We start from the raw sequence: 18,467 nt of genomic DNA on the forward strand, positions 1-18,467 counted from the left end.
GATCTGGCGCTAGCGTACTCACTCGTTCGCTGGGCGCCGCTCGGCGTCTATGCTTCTTGTGTTGATGAGGTTGCAATTTGTCTTCAACAGCGTCTGCAGGAGGCGTTTAGAGGGACTTCAGTCTCCAGCGAGCTCGACAAGCTCAATTGTTTCTCCAAAGTTTTGTTTGACCAGGCGGAAACAGACGCAGGCTCAGCCGCAGCGTCATCGTTTCTCACACGCGAAGATGGACCCTCCAGGACGCTGTCGAGCCAGATAAATTCGCTGCTGCGTGCATTAGCGCAGGCGGCGCTGTGGTTTTTCTCGAAGACCACGCAGCGTTGGGTGCGCGCGTTCTTCTTGCAGTATGCCGAGTCCGTTCTGGACAAACATTCGCTCCGCGCGTGCTTCGTGCTGTTCGTGAAGGAAACGAGGAACCGCCTGGACACGGAAGTGTTCCAGAACACACAACTGCAGAGTCTGGCTAACGTGGCCGAGGAAGTCATCGCCGCTGTCTACTCTTGCTCGTTCTTCCACGCGCGACGGCCGCAGATTCGGGAGATTTTGAGCGGGCAGAGCTTCGCAGGCTGGAACGCGTTCGTGGCTCAGATGCGCCAGACCTATGTCAACGTATCGACTTGTCCGAGGAGCATCTCACGAACGATAGCTGTGCGCGATTCCGAGCCGAACTTTAATCGAGCACATCCGCCACAAAATTCAATTGAGAGCGACTGGAACGCCGAGTGGTTTCTGCAGGTGGACGAGGCAGTGTGGAAACCGAGCCAACAGACCATGAAAGCGGACTCTAAGAGCGGCTGTGATGGTTTTGCAGAAGATAGCGAAGCGATTTGTCTGCTCACCTTGTTCGAGACTATGTCGCAGATAGTGCGTCTGCAGGTGGCGATCGACGCACAAGCCTGCGTGCTACGCATTCGGTCTACTGAAGGTGTGGCCAGTGCACTAGACTGTATGTGTTTGGTGCTGGACGGCAAAGAGCGGGTGTTCTCTCAATTTCCCAACGGATTGGCGTCGGGCATCGGCTCAGGGAGACACGGAGACTATATCGGAGAAACGCGGGTAGAGAAACCCGGACGCCTCGTAGTATACCTGCAGGTTTTCACCTGGTCTACAGAGATACACCGACCCTCTTACCACGTGCGGCTACGAATCGAATGCTGGCAGAGTAAGCGGCTGTGTGTTAGCGGTGATGTACTTGCCACCACTGCACCAGCGTCCTTCCCGCTGGAGGACACTTCGAATCTGGGGGAAATGCCGCTACGAATGAAACGCGCGGCGGTGGCGAACTTCTTCGAGCAGCAACTTCAAGATTATTCAGCTGGTGAGTGGGCTACGTCTCCATCCGCTGGACCATGGAGGGAACTGGGTAGATTTCGTCTGAGTTACCTGAAGGCGTAGAGGCTCGCGACCACTACGTAATACTAGTCAAAGTCGAACAGATTCGATTTAGCTCAATCATCTTACCTACCTGTCGCCTGGTTCTTGACAGCGAGCTAGTTTGCCAACGAGAATACTCTTGTTTCCTCGAGCAGAAAGAATAAATAACTGAGTGGTGAAACTCGAAGTATCGAAACAAAACAAGATCGACTTTTTTCCACAGTGGCTAACTAGTTGCAGCGCTTGGAGCAGCAGACTCCAAAAGTGTGCTCACGATTCTAGCCGATCGTGCAGTAGTTACTCAGCACATCTGAAGATGCGAGGCACCAAAAGTTAGAGCGTAGTACTAAGTATTGCCGCGGAGATTAACGAGACATTTTTTTCATGATGAAGACGATCAGGACAAAACTCGCAATCATTAACAAAGTCATGTCAAGAATACCGCGTAACCAACTATCGCGGAGCTATGGAAACGAAAAATCAAGCCAGGCATATAGATATCGTCCGCATAGCAAGTTCAGCGTTGATTTGCTTTCAAAAAAAAGCAGCAATAATCTAGGTAACTGTACATCCATATATCAACCTCAAGATGCGTTTACATATCGCCTCAGCCGCAAAGCTTACGTGTCCACGTATCCACCCGAAATCGAATTGGACGTGACCAGTTATGTTGGCCACTACGTTGCCATCTTCAAAATATTACACATCCCATCGGCTCGCCATTAATGAAACCAGACTCCGATAGCCCCATATTCTTGCAAGCTGGGGTCCAAGGGCTTTCCCTACTTTGGAACTTATCCAGAAACCGTCTCAATAGTTTCCCAGCAACCGACTCGAGCGTCAGTCCCCACAACATTAAAAGCTCTACTCATCATTGACTATTAGCAAAAGCAAAAACATCATCGATGAGTAAAGTCTTCACATGTGGCGAGCAGGCCACTCCCTAGATCGGACGGTGCCTGTGGACTTCTGAACCTGAACTTGAAAATACCTTCAGTTGTCCGTCATAAACGCTCGGGCTGAAAGGTTTCAAATGGGAAGAACGTCCACACGTCAAATATGCGTCCTACGAGTAGAAGCTACCGCAAGGGGATGGGATTTTTTCACTGGGTGATTGCACGCAATTGGTCACATGTAGAAAGAACATTTGATTCAACACTCCACGCACACACTTTCGATGTAGAACTGTAAATCTGGCGCATCCGCACAACCAAATTATGCAACGCAATAGAGCTCTATCCACCACTCGTGCCCTGATCCTGGCATTAGAAAAAAAACACGTGCCGATACACACCTCACCAGATTTATACAGAGCTAACTCGCCATAACTGGTTCAACTAGACCGGCGCAAGGGTGGGCTCCATGTTAACAAGTATACGCTTTCTACCATCGGAAATTTTATTCGATTCGTCCAGAAATTTTGGTCATGACTTTCTCATCTCGCGAGTTGAACGACGGATTTGCGTCTACCAGCTCAACAAAACGCACGTCATAAAAACAGACACCGGATTGATCATCCAGCAACCGAGATTGCAGACTGGACATTGTCGCGATAGAGAATGTTTGGACTTCGGGGGCATATTATTCACGTTTCAACAACAGCGAGTAATTTATCAGTTCATCTTGTTTTCCTTCGTCGGTGTTCATCACTTTACAGTCGGGATTCATCGCTTGAGCCACCAGTTTGCATTTTTCAAGTCTCTCTTGATGTCAGTATGACGAATTTCACCATGAAGCAAGTAAGCTCCTACTCGAGGAAATTGAAGCAGCCAGCTTCACCAACATAAGTGAGTCCAAAGCTATATCCAAAAAGTATGATGAAGTGAAGGTGAAATTAAGTAATCGTACTCTCATCGCAGAAATAATATCAGCCTGTTCAAAGCTCCAGGGCTTCCGAGTTCATCGACGAGTGATGGGCCATCGCCCTTAACTCCATGCGCAGTGTGTACAGTAAATTGGTCCCGGCTTCTGTAGGCCAACAATGGCCATTCCGTAGCATACAGATGAGATCGATGAGAGCATGCAGACAGTGACGTAGCTTTTTACTTTCTGTGGCAGAAGGTTGGATTCATCGTTGACCAAAGCGGGATGCACCTCACATGAAAGTCGGTATCCATCGCCCATCCTTCGCCCCATCATTCCACAGGCTGTGGGAATGAGCTGCATCATCGAGAAGCGCGCTGGGCCCATCCCCCCCCCTCTCTTCTTCTTCTTCTCCTCGGGGGCTTCACCCTTCTTCTCTTCATCCACCGGCGTCCATAGCGCCAACTGTTTGGGCACTGCGCATCACTCATTCCGACGTTCTCCAGCAGCAGCCACCCCAGCGAGACCGATTCTTTCCGACAATAACGAGCGAGCCCTGCGCTTCTGAAACAGTGTTGTGCTTCAGTAAGTAGTAAAAGCTGGGCGTAGGACTCCCTGGAACGCAGCTCCGAACGCTGTAGAGCACCGACGTGCAGACACCACAACTCTGCGTCAAACACCTCGCATTCACCTTTCATGAAAAATCACCTCACTCTGATCCAAATTATTCAAATGAGAAGAATGTCCACACGTGAAGGACACAGTAATTAGTCCATGCCACCACCACGTTAAGAGCTTGACGTACGGAGTCATAATCGAGCGAAGAGTGGAACTTGATGAAGCCCCGGGCTTCATCAATCCCCCCCATCATTGCCGGCGTTCTGTGGCATGGCAGAACGACATTGGCAGTCACAGGTTGTTGTTCGTCGTAGTAGCTACGCACCCGATTCCGACGGAGACTGGCTCAATTCCTCCGAGTTAGAGCCCTTCCTCCTGCATAGTCCTCCACCACGAAGTCCATTTGGGGCGGGCTTCCGCTGCAAAATTAGCGCGCTATCAAGAGTAAATCTATACGTTTTTTTTACTAGCGGCTAGGTAAAGTTTAGGGATAGTTTTAGTTAACTTTAGTGGTCGACAGCTCAAAAAGTGGGATACCTATCTCACACCGCCTTCGTTTTTCACAGCTTTCATTCGCCACCTCGCGCAACTAAGCTTACATAGAGATCGTCTTGCACCCTCGATGCGTGCAATCTACCTTCATTATCCACGTGAGGGCTTTGAAACACTACGGCATGCTGACTTGTGTACGGACAGTTGAGTCGGCTTTGCCTCCCGTTTTGCTCGAAGTGTCTTGCAGAGCAGTGTTGGGAAGCCTCGTGATGATCAGCCATGACTCACGGTCTCGTGCCCGGAGGAGGCAACACCTGGGCCAAGCTGCTCCACTCCATGGAGCACCACATCCTGCTACCTATCGGGCCGATAGTATCGGTGCAGCTTTACCAGTTCCAGCAAGATTGACCACAAGTCCCGAGCCGCCTTTGAGCCCTTAAACGAACGCGAAGTCAACGTGCGGGCAAACAAGTCTCCGATCCGCGCAATGCCTCTGCTATAAGGGCGTTTGCCTTTGTCATTCAAAGACCAGCGGTAGATCTCTATCAATCTCGACGTGTGCTTTGCTGCTCCCGGCTCCACAAGACCAACAGATTTGCTCGAACGACTCGTTCCAAGCCGCGATCCCGCAATGCCAAGACATCTTGCCGCAACCGCCCTCGTACTTAGCGCGTGGTAGTGTCTCCTTCTGTCCCGGCAGACCAAAGAGGCGCTCCCTGGTTTGTATAGAAAAAGACCGCACACAAGTCTCACCATGGCGCCGCCGCCCCCTCTCGAGGTGGCGTCCGCCTCCTTCTTCCAGCTCGAGTGCAGCCACGCGCAGCTCTTCCAGCCCGAGTACAAGCGGTAGGGCCCACCGACTCCTCCCCACTCTCCCCTGCCTCTCATTGCCACTCACTGACGCTGTGTCCATCAAATCAGGAGCAACCGCACCAAAGGCCTCAAGATCCTGCGCTGCTTCCCGCACTGCTGCCCGGAGCACATCGACCGCAGCTACTGCGGCACGTCGCTCAGCGTGCGCGTGCAGTTCGGCGCCGAGTCGACCTCCGAGTCCCCGTCCGTGGATCTCTTCGCCCGCTTCGAGGCCGTGAGCGACGTGAGTCTCCGCCCCGGGGAGTGCGTCGAAGTGGACCGCATCGAGGTCGCCACCCAGACAGAGGCCAACCCCGAGGGCCAATGGATGAAGGGCATCCTGGACCAGCCGTCCAAGCTCGTGACCGCCATCCGCGCGGCGGACTCGACGTCCGACGAGAAGCCCATGATCTTTCACCTCAACAGCAGGAGCTACGCGCGCTGGTACTACGACTGGGAGAGCGGCGCCAACAAGGCCCAGAGGCTCATGAAGCACGTACTGAAGGCCTACATAGTGGAGCGCTGCGCCGTGGACAAGGACGACAGGATCGTGGCTGCTTCAAGCCGAGACGCAGTCAAGCAACTGTACCGAGTCGCCCATGTCGTGACGTCTCCCGAGTTCACGGTGGTTTCCTATCGCCGCGCGCCGCAGGAGAGTTATTACCAAGGAGCAGGGATGGAAGAGGGCTTGTCGCCCTATGGAGAGGTCAGTTATCAAGGAGAATCCCCCGTTGGAAGCTATGACGGAGCGTACGCACAACAGCCCCGACTGTCCACGCCGAAGAGCAATCACTGGAGGAATGCTGTGGACATGAAGCCAACCTCAATGTACTCTCGGCCGTTCCAGCCCAAGCGCCAGCGAACGTCCACCCCACCTGCTAGACGAATGGAGCTAGAAGACGTACCGGATCTACTGGAGGACAAGCTCCGATGGGAACACATGAACCTGCCGGCCGTGTCGGTGTCCAGGAACTTGGCGCTTGTATACTCGTTCCTCCGTTGGGCTCCGCTGAGTGTTTACGCTTCTTTTGTCGATGAACTGGTGCATTTGGTGAACGACAGCTTGCTGGGATCACTTGCGGGGTCTACACAGCGGACGAGCAGGTTGAACTGCTTCTCGAAGCTATTGCTCAACCAAGCGAGATCGGACGGGGCGACAGCCGTTGCAGGCTTCTTTGTTCATGGGAAGCGTGGCGGTGGTGGGGCTCCAGCAGCTCTGCCGCGCGACTTGGAGACCCTCCTCCGTGTATTGGCGGACGCGACGCTCTGGTTCTTCTCGAGTGACACGCGGCAGTGGATGCGCTCGTTCTTTCGACAGCACGCGAGTTTTGTGATGGACAAGCATGGAATGCGCGAGTGCTTCGTGATGTTCCTTCAGGAGCTGCAGACACGTCTGGACGCGCAAGTATTCTCGCAGACGTCGCTGCAAAGTCTTGCCAATGCGGCCGAGGAGGTGATTGCAGCAGTGTATTCTTACGAGTATTTCCACGCCCGACGACCACGAGTGCGGAAGATTCTGAGCGGGCAAAGCTTCGCGGGCTGGAACGCGTTTGTAGCGCAACTGCGGGAGACGTACATCGGTATGACGTCGTTCCCAGGTGTATCGCGGCAATTGATGAAGAGTCAAGCTGGTCTGGATTTCGAGCAAGCGCACCCGCCACAGAACAGCGTCGAGTGCGATTGGAATGCCGAATGGCTGCTGGATGTGGATGAAGCAGTGTGGAAGCCCAGCGAGAACGCTATCAAAGTGGACATCCACGATCTCAGCGGCTTCGGTGATATCGACAGCGATGACGGGGCAGTGTCGCTCTTTACTCTGTTTGACATCATCTCGCAAATGGTACGCATTGAGGTAGGCATTGATATCAAGGCGCGCACGCTTCACGTCCGGTCTACTCAGGGCTTTGCAGGCGCTCAGGACTGCATGCGGTTGGTGCTGGATGGCAGAGATCGTGTGTTCTCGCAGTTCCCGAATGCGATGGCAACCGAAGCAAACACAGGCGCTTGGGGGGATTATATCGGCGAGGTGCAGGTTGAGAAGTCGGGGCGGCTCATCGTGTACCTGCAGATGTTCAGTTGGTCCATGCGGGGGAATGGTCCATCCTACCACTCGCGCATGCGCATCGAGTGCTGGCATAGTCAACGGCTTTGCATCAGTGGCGACGTGCTAGCGACCACTGCTCTGGCCTCTTTCTCTTCGGAGCAAGCCTTGTATTTACCTGAAATGTCACTGCGAAGCAAGCGTGAAGCAGTGGAACATGCCTTCGCACAGCAAATTCGGGATGATCCTCGTGCACGGTCCGCTGGTGGCCCATGGAAAGAGCTTAGTCGATTCCGTCTGAGCTATATCACGGCATAGGCAGCTGAAGTTCGCACAACGCCAAGTGGCATTCTCTACTCTATTGCGGGGTTCCAGTGGGCAAGCACGCATCCATTTTAGTTCTACGGTAGGCTGGATAATATATGTGGACAAGTTTCGAATGTCCATAGCATTTCCACAGCTTGCCTTACGCGTCTACGGACACCGCAGCTCGCCTCTTCTCGTCAGCTTCTGACTGGTGATGTGACTGCTTTTCATCGTTCTGCTCGGGGTTTTGAGCTCGAAACTGGGTCTGAATGTACTCGTGCTGCTTTAGACGTTGCTGAAGCTTCCGTCGTGCAGTCTCCAACTCGCGCAGCTTGTCACGCGCCCCCAGCAGCGTCTGAAGCGTAAAATGCGACATCCTCTTTTGCAACTGGTGACTCAACGTCGGACTTGAGGGCAGTGAGCGAGGTGATACCATGCCAGGCTTCATCAGCTCCCAGTGGGACGGCTGAGGATCGAACCGTACCACGACGGAGAACGCATTGGTCGATACTTCGTGATGCATGAGCAGCCGCATGTACTTGAGAATGCGGGCGGGGACCACCGAGTGGCCTTCAGCGTAAGACAGCACGTACACGCCACTTGACCGCCCTTCATCCAGCACTATCGCGGCTGAAGAATTGCTTGACGCAGGGGACTGAGAACCTAGAGGAAGAGATTCCAGTCCTGGGGGATACTTATGAACTGCATCGCAATCCTGCGTAACAAGCCCGTCTGAAGCTGCGTCAGGGCCACTGGAACTAACACTCGGAGGCGCGTAGGGCGTAGTGATCGGAGTCTGGGATCCGCCACCCCAAACGCCTATCCGTTGTAAAGTCTTCCGCAGGATGAGGTCCGCATCGCCCACTTTATCCAGACTCCGCCAAACAAGCGTCGCTGCTGGAGGGGGCAACACTTGCGGGATTGTCTCCAGTACACGGTCTCGAACCTTCGACGCGGCATCCACCGAGTATGATAGCACGGTACTGCTACTGCTGCGTTGAGGACAACCATCGGACCGATGCAATCCCACAGCGCGGCAAACTCGACAAAGGTGTTCGTGGGTCGCGTGGGCTGCTTTCCTGCGGCAGAATGAGCAGAAAGCAGTAGTTTTTCCAGGTGACATGGCTGGCGACGTATCATCTCCATGCTGCGAATATCTGCTCCTACTCGGAGACAATCCATTAGCCCGTTTAGGACACTTCTTGCTTCCATGGTGCCCGACCACACCGCACAACCGACATCGGTGTTGATCTGATGCATGTGGTCGCCAGGCACTGCAGTGCGAACAAAACGTTCGTCCCTTACGCAAATCTGCGGGCGAGCTGATCCATGGCACCAAGGAAGAAGAGGACGCCGGGCACCTTTGACTGCGGTGCGCACCGTGAGCGCCACATGTGCGACACCGATGTCGCTCCGTAGCGTGCATCCCCCACGAATTGCACAGCGTACAGAACTTTTGATCGTCCACCGTCTTCTCGGCAGCGTTTGTAGGCGAATTTGTGTTAGTGGGAGAAGCAGTAATTGCCGTTGCCGTTCCACGATGGGGGCAGCTCCTGCTACGATGCTGCCCCACGACTCCACACAGTCTGCACTTGTGCTGCGCCGCAGTGTGGTCCCCGTATGCAGAGCAAAACCTACAAAACTCCACGTCTTTCTCCAGTTCGTTATGCCGCACCATCCGCGCATTGAGCGGCGCTCTCCGCCTCACATTGGTCAGCACCCTCTTGACCATCCCTCCCGTGGTCGAGTCCAGCACGTCTACAAGCTCCAGCACGCGGAATGGACTCAACTGTCCGGGGTCGAACAGCGTCGATGCCGCCACCGGCAACGGCACCAACTGTTGCTGTTGTTGCTCTTTCAATGCCAACTCATTGCGGCGACGCTCCTCCTGGTCCACCGAGGCCAAGAGCTCGTCCGTGATAGCGTCATTGGCTGCGTCGGCGATCTGCTCCTCTGTGGCGCGCGTCAGCAGCAGCTCGTGCACCTTCACGACGCCCAGCAGCTTGTCCACGAGCGCCGAGCGCGCGTCCCCCACGTTGTGACTCTGCAGCGTCAGCAGCTCCACGAGCTGGCGGATGCGGCCGCCGCTGGCCTGCTCCTGCCCCTGCTTGGGATCATCCTGCAGGACCTCGGCTGGTCCAGTATCCTGACCTTGGTGCTGCGTCGCCGCCACGTCGCCCTCGTCACTTCCGTCGTGGAACAGGTCGCAGCTGTCGCTGTCGTCGTCCTGACTCTCGTAGAACTCGTCCCCGGGCGAGTCGGACAGCGCCGGGAACAGCTCCGGGGCGGGCGTGGGCTGCTCCGCCAGCACCAGCAGCCCCGCCGTGTCCAGGTCCGCCTCGCGCACGCGCGGGCGCGGGCCCGCGAACGTGTCGAAGCTGATCATGTCATGCAGAGGCGTTCTCGCGTCGCGCCGTGAATTGTCGATTCAGTGAATAGGGGTAGGGCCAGATTAAGATTTTAGATTTCAACCAGTCAGCGCGAATGCCCGCGAGGACGCTGGAGGACGCTCGTGGACGATTGGATTTGGTTTCCTTCAGGGAGTTACTCCTACGTGTACCGGTACTATGGTATCATACTGTACGGCACTTCCTGAAGCCCTGCCCAAAACGCAGCGACAAGGAACTCGGAACGCGGGGTGAACGGGTGTTTATGCTCTAGTCCTTATGAGCCGGACGTCGGGCGTTGCAAAGTCGCGACTGCTTCCTCCCGGGGAGATCGCCGGGTCCTCGTGGCCGATCCGGTCCACGGGGTACCCTTGTGCTTGCACTGTGTTCCTGGGTAAATACTACAATCGAAAATTGATAATTGCGACGTCACCGCTGGACACGCACGCGGCGATCTGGTCTCCCTGCTTGTTCCAGTTGACCTCGTAGATATCGCCATTTGCTTGATACGTCTTCACCAAGGACCCGTCCTGCACAACACCAGCACGAGTCAGTCACCTTGCATATCATCCTGCTCCACGACAACAGGGGGTCTGCACTCGACGCACCTTTAGTGACCAGACGTTGACCATTCCCCCTACTGTTCCACTAGCCAAGTACTCCCCATCCGGGCTAAACGCAACACCATATACCGGATACCTGCAGAACCAACAACGCACCCAAGTGTGAGCTCGCAGCAAAGTGGGTTTCCAGCATCATACAGAGCCACGTACTGGTGATCAAATGTTCTCCTACAGGAGCCAGACTCGGCATCCCAGAGCTTTACGGTGCCATCGAATGATGCACTTGCGAGCGTGAGCGGCTGATCCGGCAGTGCTGTCCCAGGCCCAGTACAGCTCCAACGGAACGTGTATACTTCCTTCTTGTGTTCTTGGAGCGTGTAAACCAGTGCCGCTGTGCTCGCTGCGTCATCTTCTGCGTCCTTTTTGCTGTTTTCGCTGCTGTCCACTTCCATAGCATCACCGTCCGCTGCATCCGGGCTCTTCACAGCCTTTGAAGGGTCCCAAATCTTCACCGTATAGTCATCCGAGCAGGAAGCGAGATACCGGCCAGACGGGTCCCATTTGACAGAGTTGATAGCATCCTTGTGGCCACGCAGTACCAAATCAGCCTTCGTTTCGCCCACGCGCGCGACGCAAATACTCATATCCGACGAGCACGTAGCAAACGTAGAGTCATCTTTCCAGGACGCATCCAGAATTGGGTCCTCGTGCAGCTTCAGCTGCTGCTTCTTCGTCTCAGTCGTAGCGTCCCAAACAACCACGGTTTTGTCAAAGCTAGCACTCAGCAAAAACAAACTCTTCTTGCTCCACCGAGTAGCGAACACCGGTCCGTTGTGATACTGGAAAATGTGCTTCATCTCGCCCTCAGCGTTCCAGATCCGCGTCTTGCCATTGTACGTTCCCGATGCCAGCAGCGATCCATCGTGCTACAATAAATAGTTGACCACAATACATACGTCAGTTCAATCGGATCATGGCAAAGCGGCCAGCTGGGTCTCCTAAGAAAAACGAGTATAGCACGTACGTTCCACTCCAGAGTTGTGACGTCCTTGTGTGGTCCTGTGCCGTGGTTCAGCACCTTGGGCACGACAGCCTTACTATCCTCCACTTTGTTCGGCAGCGACCAGACCCGTGCGGTCGAGTCGCTCGATCCCGACACCAGGATGTTCTTCACCGGGTTCCACGAGCACGCGTACACCTCCTTCTCGTGTCCGTTCAGCAGCACCAGCGCCTCCTTGTCCAGCTTATCCACGCCGTTCATCTCTGCTATCAACAACAATTACGACAAGTAACGTCAGTCTCCCTGCCAGGACCGGCCAGATCGCTCTCTATGCGTAGGTCCGGGGCCTACCTTTCGTACCATCCACAGCGTCGGGCGATCCATCGCCCTTCCGCTTCCGCTTGTTGGAGGCCTTGAAGGATCTAGCACTACTGGACGCGGACTGCGCCACGCGACAGATGTGCGGACTCAGCAGCGAGAAGTCGCCGTCGCACTCGCGCTCCGTTCCGTCCTACAACGTCAAAACAGTGCCCGACACCCGGTCAGTCCCTATCTCCTTGTCTTCCCCTCCTCCATGATAGCAGGGGCTGTATATACACACACAGCGCGCGCTCACCTCGTTAATGTGCGCCTCGATGCCGACATATTGCAGTCCCTTTTGCATGAAGGACACGAGCGCCCCGGGCGGCAGCTCCGTGTTGATGACGCTGGACTTGGCCAGCTGGCTCTCGTAGGCGAAGGTGAAGGCCGAGTGCAGGAAGCCCGACTCCTGCAGGTACCGGTACACGAGGAAGTTCACTTCGTCCGACGTGATCGCCATCTCCGCTCGCCTCTGGACTCGGCGGGCCGATCTTCGGCGGGGGAAAGGGGGTGATCGAGGGCAGACAAGTCTGCACGTGGGAAGGTGGCGGCGGCGGCAGGAGAAGCGGCCCCCGCTGGGCGAATGGGGCGGCTCGGGGCTTGGCTGGGCTGGACGTCTCGCGCCTCCGCTGGCTTGGCTTCCGCTTATAATGCTCATAACCACCGAGCGCCACTCCCCTCACGGCGATTGGCTATAATTCCGATGTAGCGGCTTTACGTACAGTTGCATTTGAAAATTACTGGGCTACGCTGATTGGACAATTGCCGCCGAAAGATCGCCAGAAGATTCCGCGCGAGCAACGTGGCGCCAAGTTGCAGTCGGCGAGTCGCTGACTGACAGCGACAAGGCAATAGCAGCGTAGGGCTACGAAGCCTAGGTTGGGATAGCAATTTACGGGGGCCAGCCAGGGTTTTCATACATCGATCAAGTGTCACCTGTGGTCACACTTCGATCTTGCAGCTTGTTGTCCTCTTACCGCTGACGAAGCAAAAGAGCTTAAGATCGAGTAAACGCGGTGTTAGTGCAAGTAAGCTCAGAAAGGGATTCTAAGGCGTAGCCATCAACCGAAATAGACAAATTGAAAGTATTATGACAATCGGCTACAGCTGAAGTAGCTCCAGCAAGCTAAATGTAATAACTGGTCATTTATGACCAGCAAGACACATCCGTAGCGTTTCCTATTGCACTCTAGCTTCCAGCTCTTACATTTCCTCGTGAGCAAAAGCGCTGAACACTGTGCACGCAGTGTCTGCTGCGTATATAGGTACACATTTTACTGTTAGTAAAATTTACTAGACACTAACTCACTGTTAGTGGCATGTGCTGACTGTAAGTACACGAGTTAGTACCAGGGAAATATGCGTTCGGTATATTGTACTTCAAGTTTTTTTTTAGCTTAGTCTTTAGGTTACCTAAATGACTGTAATGACCCTCACCAGAAACTACAAGTAACTAAAGTTGAGACAAAGTAAACGACATGCTTCATTTTCCATCGGAGAAGAAACGTTATTCAAATATCAAGAAGTTTGAGTAGTATTAGCTTTTCTTGCTCTAAAATTGGTGTTGCTCGTTCGGCAATTACATGTTCGCAAGATTTACTAGACACTAACTAAAGTGTTATTAACTCCTTTAACACGCACAGCTAGCTCTACAGGGAGAACACTATTAGGTACCGTCAATTCACAAAGCTAGCTGTTGCGTCAGGCGCAGATCATTTGTGAGGTCTTTCCCAGGAACCTTTTCACTTGAGCGTCGAGGGGAAATTGGTCACAGAGAGCATTGTTAAAGACCAAACTGTTTATCACTTGGCAAAGCCTTTTTCGAATAACTATCCACCACCTCCAGCGAGATTGACCTCGCTCGTTAAGGTCTAGTGCAAAGCTCTGCAGCGTCATTCAACCAGGAGTAGTTTTGAACTCACAAGCATAGCCTTTCGAAAAGGATCTTCGAGGTATGAATATGTTGCCTGCTTTAAAAATACAGAAGATGCTGTTCTATGGATGCTCGTTTTGGCGCAGCAATGCAGCAAAGTCGTTAACATCGTTTGAGCCGCTTGGTCTATTTGTAAGAAGCAACTTGACAAGACGGGTTTTATGGTTTTGTCTATTAATATTGTGTGTTCTGTTCCAAATTTCCGCGGGCGGTTTGTTGAACCGCCCAAGCCAAATCTCCGGCCAATCTCCGTGGCCACTAGGATTGGTTATAGGCAACCGTTTAAGTACGAATTGGTCTTGACATGCGGACACTTGGACCATATGGTTTGGGCCCGGAGATTGAGGAAATGACTTGACTCAAGTCACTTGAGTTTTGTATTTGGCGATTGGAGCGGGGTCTCCAAACCGGAAAATTTGGCCGGAATTCACAATAAGCGATGCGGCTATTTCTGTGTACATCTCTGTTTCACTTCAATATGATCTCTTTGGTTTCCGGGACCTATCTCGTCACGTAGATCGAGTTTGATAAAACTGAAAGTAGCTTCGGAAAGCTTACTCCACAGCGCGTCTGGTGTATGTTTTGCTACTCCCAATCACTACGTAATGAGCGATCAGGAGATGATGAATGTGGGCTTGCATGGAGGCGAATGAGGTTTCATTTCGCAGTTCATTCAATTTTGGCGACATTAGACCGGACAAGTACTCTGCTTCCGCTCTATTGACTGCCACCACTAAAAACAGGGTTCCCGCCTTGGTTTAGAACTCAGGTTTTTCTTGGGTGTGCGTTTCTTGGCGAATCAGCGAACAGTCTAGCATATTTTTGCCCAATCGCATAATGTGTGTGGTATACATAAACCAAAGAGGTCATAATATGACCTCTAATATTATATTATTGAAGTGAAACAGAGAAGTAAAATCCTCCGGCGATTTTTAAATTACTCACATTATCGCCGAAATTTACTTGATATTAAGTCGCAAGAAGCGCACACAGTGATGTATCCATGGCATGGCCCTATCATCATCGACACCATTATAACCCAGTGCCACTGGTCCCTCCAAAAGGAGTAGGTACATATATGCATGGGTATGTCAAGCTGCAAATACTTCTCAAGCAAGGTTCGTTGGGTTTTAGTTTCTACTTTTTTGCCACCTCTTCCAAACTTGGCGGACACAGGAGATGCCATGAGATGCCCATGGTAATGATAAAGCCTCCAGTAAAAACAGATATGGTCAAAACCCTCCTTCGCGGGGCCCGTGTGCCGTGGCCATAATATTATTATGAACTATCCATATTGGATAATATTATTAGTTCAGGGGCCATGGTGTTCGCGTGCAAGCTAGAAACAGGCGGATGGGTTGGTACATGTACGTATCCCGGTTGCTTGGTTTAGCCGTAGTATGCGAAAGTGTGAAGTCCTGTTCGACGATTACTGCTAATAAAAGGATCATGGCACGCTCACTGCAATGGGACCTACTGAAAGTACGAGCTAGACTTGTATTACCGTACTTGAAAGCAGCTCTCGTCTTGAAAACTTAAGCATCACCGAGCAGAAAACATCAGCAAGTTGCCCTAAAGGGCTAGTAGTACGTTATTTACGTTCGTGAATGCCATCCCGTGGAGTCAGTAGCTGGAAGCTAACGCAACGCACGAGTTCAAAAGAAGTATATGTACTCGAAAGTCCGAGTATATTACTCTTTACTCGAACGTCCGCGAAATGTACTCGAAACTAAGGACGACCCCTTGGGCGTCTGCTCGATGTGCAGTCACAGATCCGTCGTCTAGAGCTTCTTGAGCAGCGCCTGGGCCTCCTCGTGGGCGATCTCGTCCTCTTCGACGGCCACAGGGATGGACAGCGCCTTGTTGACCCAGTCCTTGGCCGTGGCGTAGTCCCTCTTCTTCTGGTAGACCTGCGCGATGAGCAGCGAGCGCTTCTTCCACGAGTCGGGTGCCAGCTCCTCCGACTTGAGCAGGAAGCTCAGCGCCTCGTCATACGACGACTCGGGCGGGGTGCCGAACAGCACCGCCGCCGCCTTGCGCTCCAGCCACGACAGGTCGGCGATGGCGATGCACCAGCGGCCCAACAGGTAGTACGTCGTGGGGTTGGTCGGGTTGAGCTTCACCGCCGTCTCCCAGTGGTTCTTGATCACGTACGAGTTGGCAATCGACACCTTGGAGCCTTCATAGTCTCCGATAGATGACAGGATGATGCCGTACCTGCGGCAAATACAGCATAGTGTCAGTCAGTAGCAGCACCAGTAGTAGCAGGGAGCCCCTTGGTCGCCTCGGTCGTCTGCGTACCAGTTGTGCACTGCCGCCACGTCCTTTGTCAGGTCAAGGCCCTTGTGGATGATGTCGCGCGCGTAGTACGTGAGCTCCTTCTTCTCGTCGGCGCTGGTGGCTTTGAGGTTGGAAACGTCGTAGGCGGCGCGCGTGAGGCGCCAGATCACGCCCACGTCTTCCGGGTGGGCGGCGTGCATCTCCTTGAGCTTGGCGAGCAGCTCGCGGCGGTCGAAGCCGTTGTCATTGTACAGCTCCTCCGCCTTCACGGCGTCAGCGGACTCCATCGGCAGTTTAGGGGCGCAGGACGCGGAGGCCAGGGCGAGAGCAGAGAGCGACAGTAGCGCTAGGGAGCGACCGGCGTCGGGGGCGGACTGTAGACGGGCGACGCGCTCACTACTTCGAGCGATCAAAAAGCTCTGCCTCCGGGCGAGAGCGGCGACTTGCTGGCGAGGAAGCGCGCGAACGGACCGATGCAACAGCACGGCACCTGCGACAACAGCACGAGAGGGGCGTTAGGGCCAGCGTCTGCAAGGAGGGAAAATGGTGCGGCAAGGATACTCACGTCGAAGCATGGAAAATTCTAAAGTGACGAGCGATAGTCTTGCTGTCCGTCGCTGGGCAGGGGATCTAATCTAAAAGTGATTGTCGGACGAGAGAACCTGACGTGGCAAGGCGTCCGTAACGGTTGAAGTTACTGCAATGCAATGCAATGGTCGAGGCAATGCAAATGAACTGAGCGATACATGTCGTCAACTAGCGGTGCAAAGGCCCATTCCTACGCGATACTACCTACCAACCAGCCAGCAAATAGCCAGTCGGGTGCGGCCTACTACGGGTTTCCCTTCCTACTTCTTGTTCTTGCCATAGCGGTCCGCGTAGTACTCCTCCTCGGACTTCATCTTGCTCACGAACTTCTTCTCGAAGCGCTCGCGGTTGTCGTTGATGCGGCCCACGATGTCGTTGACGTCCAGCTTGTTGGGGCTCTGGATCAGCTTGAAGATGCCCGCCTTGCGCGCGTGCTCGTAGTGCTCCTCGAGCGAGAACTCGGGCAGGTGGTGCTGGTCGCGGTGCGTGCCGTGCACGACGACGGAGATGTTGAGCGACGCGATCATCTCGGGCGTCACCTGCCACGGCGCGTCAATGAGCACGTCGTCCACGAACTTGCAGCCCAGCACGCTGAGCACGCGCTCGTGAAGGTTCATAATGGGGTAGTTGAGGCCGCGGTGGGCGTTCACGACGCTGTCGTTGTGGACACCCACGATCAGGTACGAGCCCTGCTGCTTGGCGAGACGCAGAATCTCGACGTGGCCGGCGTGGAACATGTCGAAGGCGCCGTCGATGTACACGATCTTGTCCGTCTTCTGCGGCTCGTGGTTGCCCACGGAGAAGAGGCGCAGCATGCGGTTCGTGGTCAGGAACTTGGATGGACGCTCCTTGGCCTTGTCCTGCAGCATGCGCGACGACAACTGGCCGTTGGCAGCGAAGTGGTCGTGCGTGTGGTGGGTCTTGTGCATCACGAGCATGCGGCCGAGGATGTCGCTCGTGGACACGCCCTCGGTGCGAGGAATCGTGCGGTACTTGCCGAGCTTCTGCGCCGACTCGTACACGTCCTTGCCGTCCACGATGCACGGGTCGTCTCCGTGCACGACGTAGTCGATGCGGTGCTTCTTGATCATGCGCTGCAGGTACTCCTCGTTCATGATGTAGGGGCAGTGCGGCTCCACCTCGTCCACGAACTTGCAGCCCTCCACGGAGGCGATGCGCTCCTCGTTGTTGAGCACGGGAGGCGCGCCCTTGCAGGCCGTGATGGACTCGTCGTCGTTGACGCCCACGACCAGGTACGTGCCGAGCGACCTGGCCTGGCGGAAGGCGTTCATGTGGCCGTAGTGCATCATGTCGAAGGCGCCGTCCATCCAGATGCGGATCTGCTCCTTGGGGGGCGCCTCGCGCTCCTCCACCTCCATCATGGCCATGCGGTCCTGCAGCTCCTGCACCTTCTGATAGGCCTCGTCCAGCTCCTTCTGCAGCACCTGTCTCCGTCGGCGGTGGCGCTTGCCGAAGAGCACAAAGTAGGCCAGCAGCGTGAAGATGCCCGTCAGCAGCGCGATGGCCAGGCGCTCGGCGTCTGGGTACGGCTCCGGGAAGCCCATGCGAGCGAACAGACGGTGCGCGTGCACCATGAGCTCGTCGGCTGCAGGCGAGTGCAGCAGCTCGTGCACGTACAGCACCACGCGGCTCGCGAGTGCCTCCGACATGGCTGCAGAGGGATCGGGACGGGGAGCAGAAGGAGAGGCACGAAAGCTCGGATGATATCACTTCGGATCTGCCCCTAGAAATGAACGGACACTTGGCCAGAGTATGCACCACACCACGTAAGCGTGGGTACGCAACGTACCCTCGTGAAGATACCCAGATGGGGTACGCTTCTCGTGTAACCCCTGGCTCAAAACCCAAC

General features: G+C 54.5%; 5 protein-coding genes across 5 annotated transcripts; 2 read left to right on the forward strand and 3 right to left on the reverse strand.

Annotated features, from left to right (window-relative positions):
- Positions 1-324: 324 nt before the first annotated feature.
- On the forward strand, positions 325-1,395 carry PHYSODRAFT_467433 (hypothetical protein; the record flags this gene model as incomplete). Its single annotated transcript, XM_009515621.1, has 1 exon — positions 325-1,395. A coding segment is annotated over one exon (1,071 nt), but the record flags the coding sequence as incomplete, so codon positions are not given.
- Positions 1,396-5,041: 3,646 nt separating this feature from the next.
- On the forward strand, positions 5,042-7,498 carry PHYSODRAFT_473963 (hypothetical protein; the record flags this gene model as incomplete). The annotated part of the gene is made up of 6 exons (XM_009515622.1): positions 5,042-5,133; positions 5,209-5,383; positions 5,429-5,764; positions 6,032-6,181; positions 6,374-6,886; positions 7,010-7,498. 6 exons carry the CDS (start codon positions 5,042-5,044, stop codon positions 7,496-7,498), a joined length of 1,755 nt encoding a protein of 584 aa, XP_009513917.1.
- Positions 7,499-7,646: 148 nt separating this feature from the next.
- Positions 7,647-9,872, reverse strand: PHYSODRAFT_466880 (hypothetical protein; the record flags this gene model as incomplete). Its single annotated transcript, XM_009515623.1, has 2 exons — positions 7,647-8,170; positions 8,252-9,872. 2 exons carry the CDS (start codon positions 9,870-9,872, stop codon positions 7,647-7,649), a joined length of 2,145 nt encoding a protein of 714 aa, XP_009513918.1.
- A 5,527-nt stretch (positions 9,873-15,399) lies between these two features.
- Positions 15,400-16,584, reverse strand: PHYSODRAFT_343429 (hypothetical protein; the record flags this gene model as incomplete). Its single annotated transcript, XM_009515624.1, has 3 exons — positions 15,400-15,946; positions 16,031-16,499; positions 16,575-16,584. 3 exons carry the CDS (start codon positions 16,582-16,584, stop codon positions 15,511-15,513), a joined length of 915 nt encoding a protein of 304 aa, XP_009513919.1. The 3' UTR covers positions 15,400-15,510.
- Positions 16,585-16,857: 273 nt separating this feature from the next.
- On the reverse strand, positions 16,858-18,331 carry PHYSODRAFT_348782 (hypothetical protein; the record flags this gene model as incomplete). The annotated part of the gene is made up of 1 exon (XM_009515625.1): positions 16,858-18,331. The coding sequence occupies exon 1, from the start codon at positions 18,265-18,267 to the stop codon at positions 16,858-16,860; it is 1,410 nt and encodes a 469-aa protein (XP_009513920.1). The 5' UTR covers positions 18,268-18,331.
- Positions 18,332-18,467: the final 136 nt, after the last annotated feature.

The sequence above is a fragment of the Phytophthora sojae genome (assembly GCF_000149755.1).
Source record: "Phytophthora sojae unplaced genomic scaffold PHYSOscaffold_1, whole genome shotgun sequence".
NCBI lineage: Eukaryota > Oomycota > Peronosporomycetes > Peronosporales > Peronosporaceae > Phytophthora > Phytophthora sojae.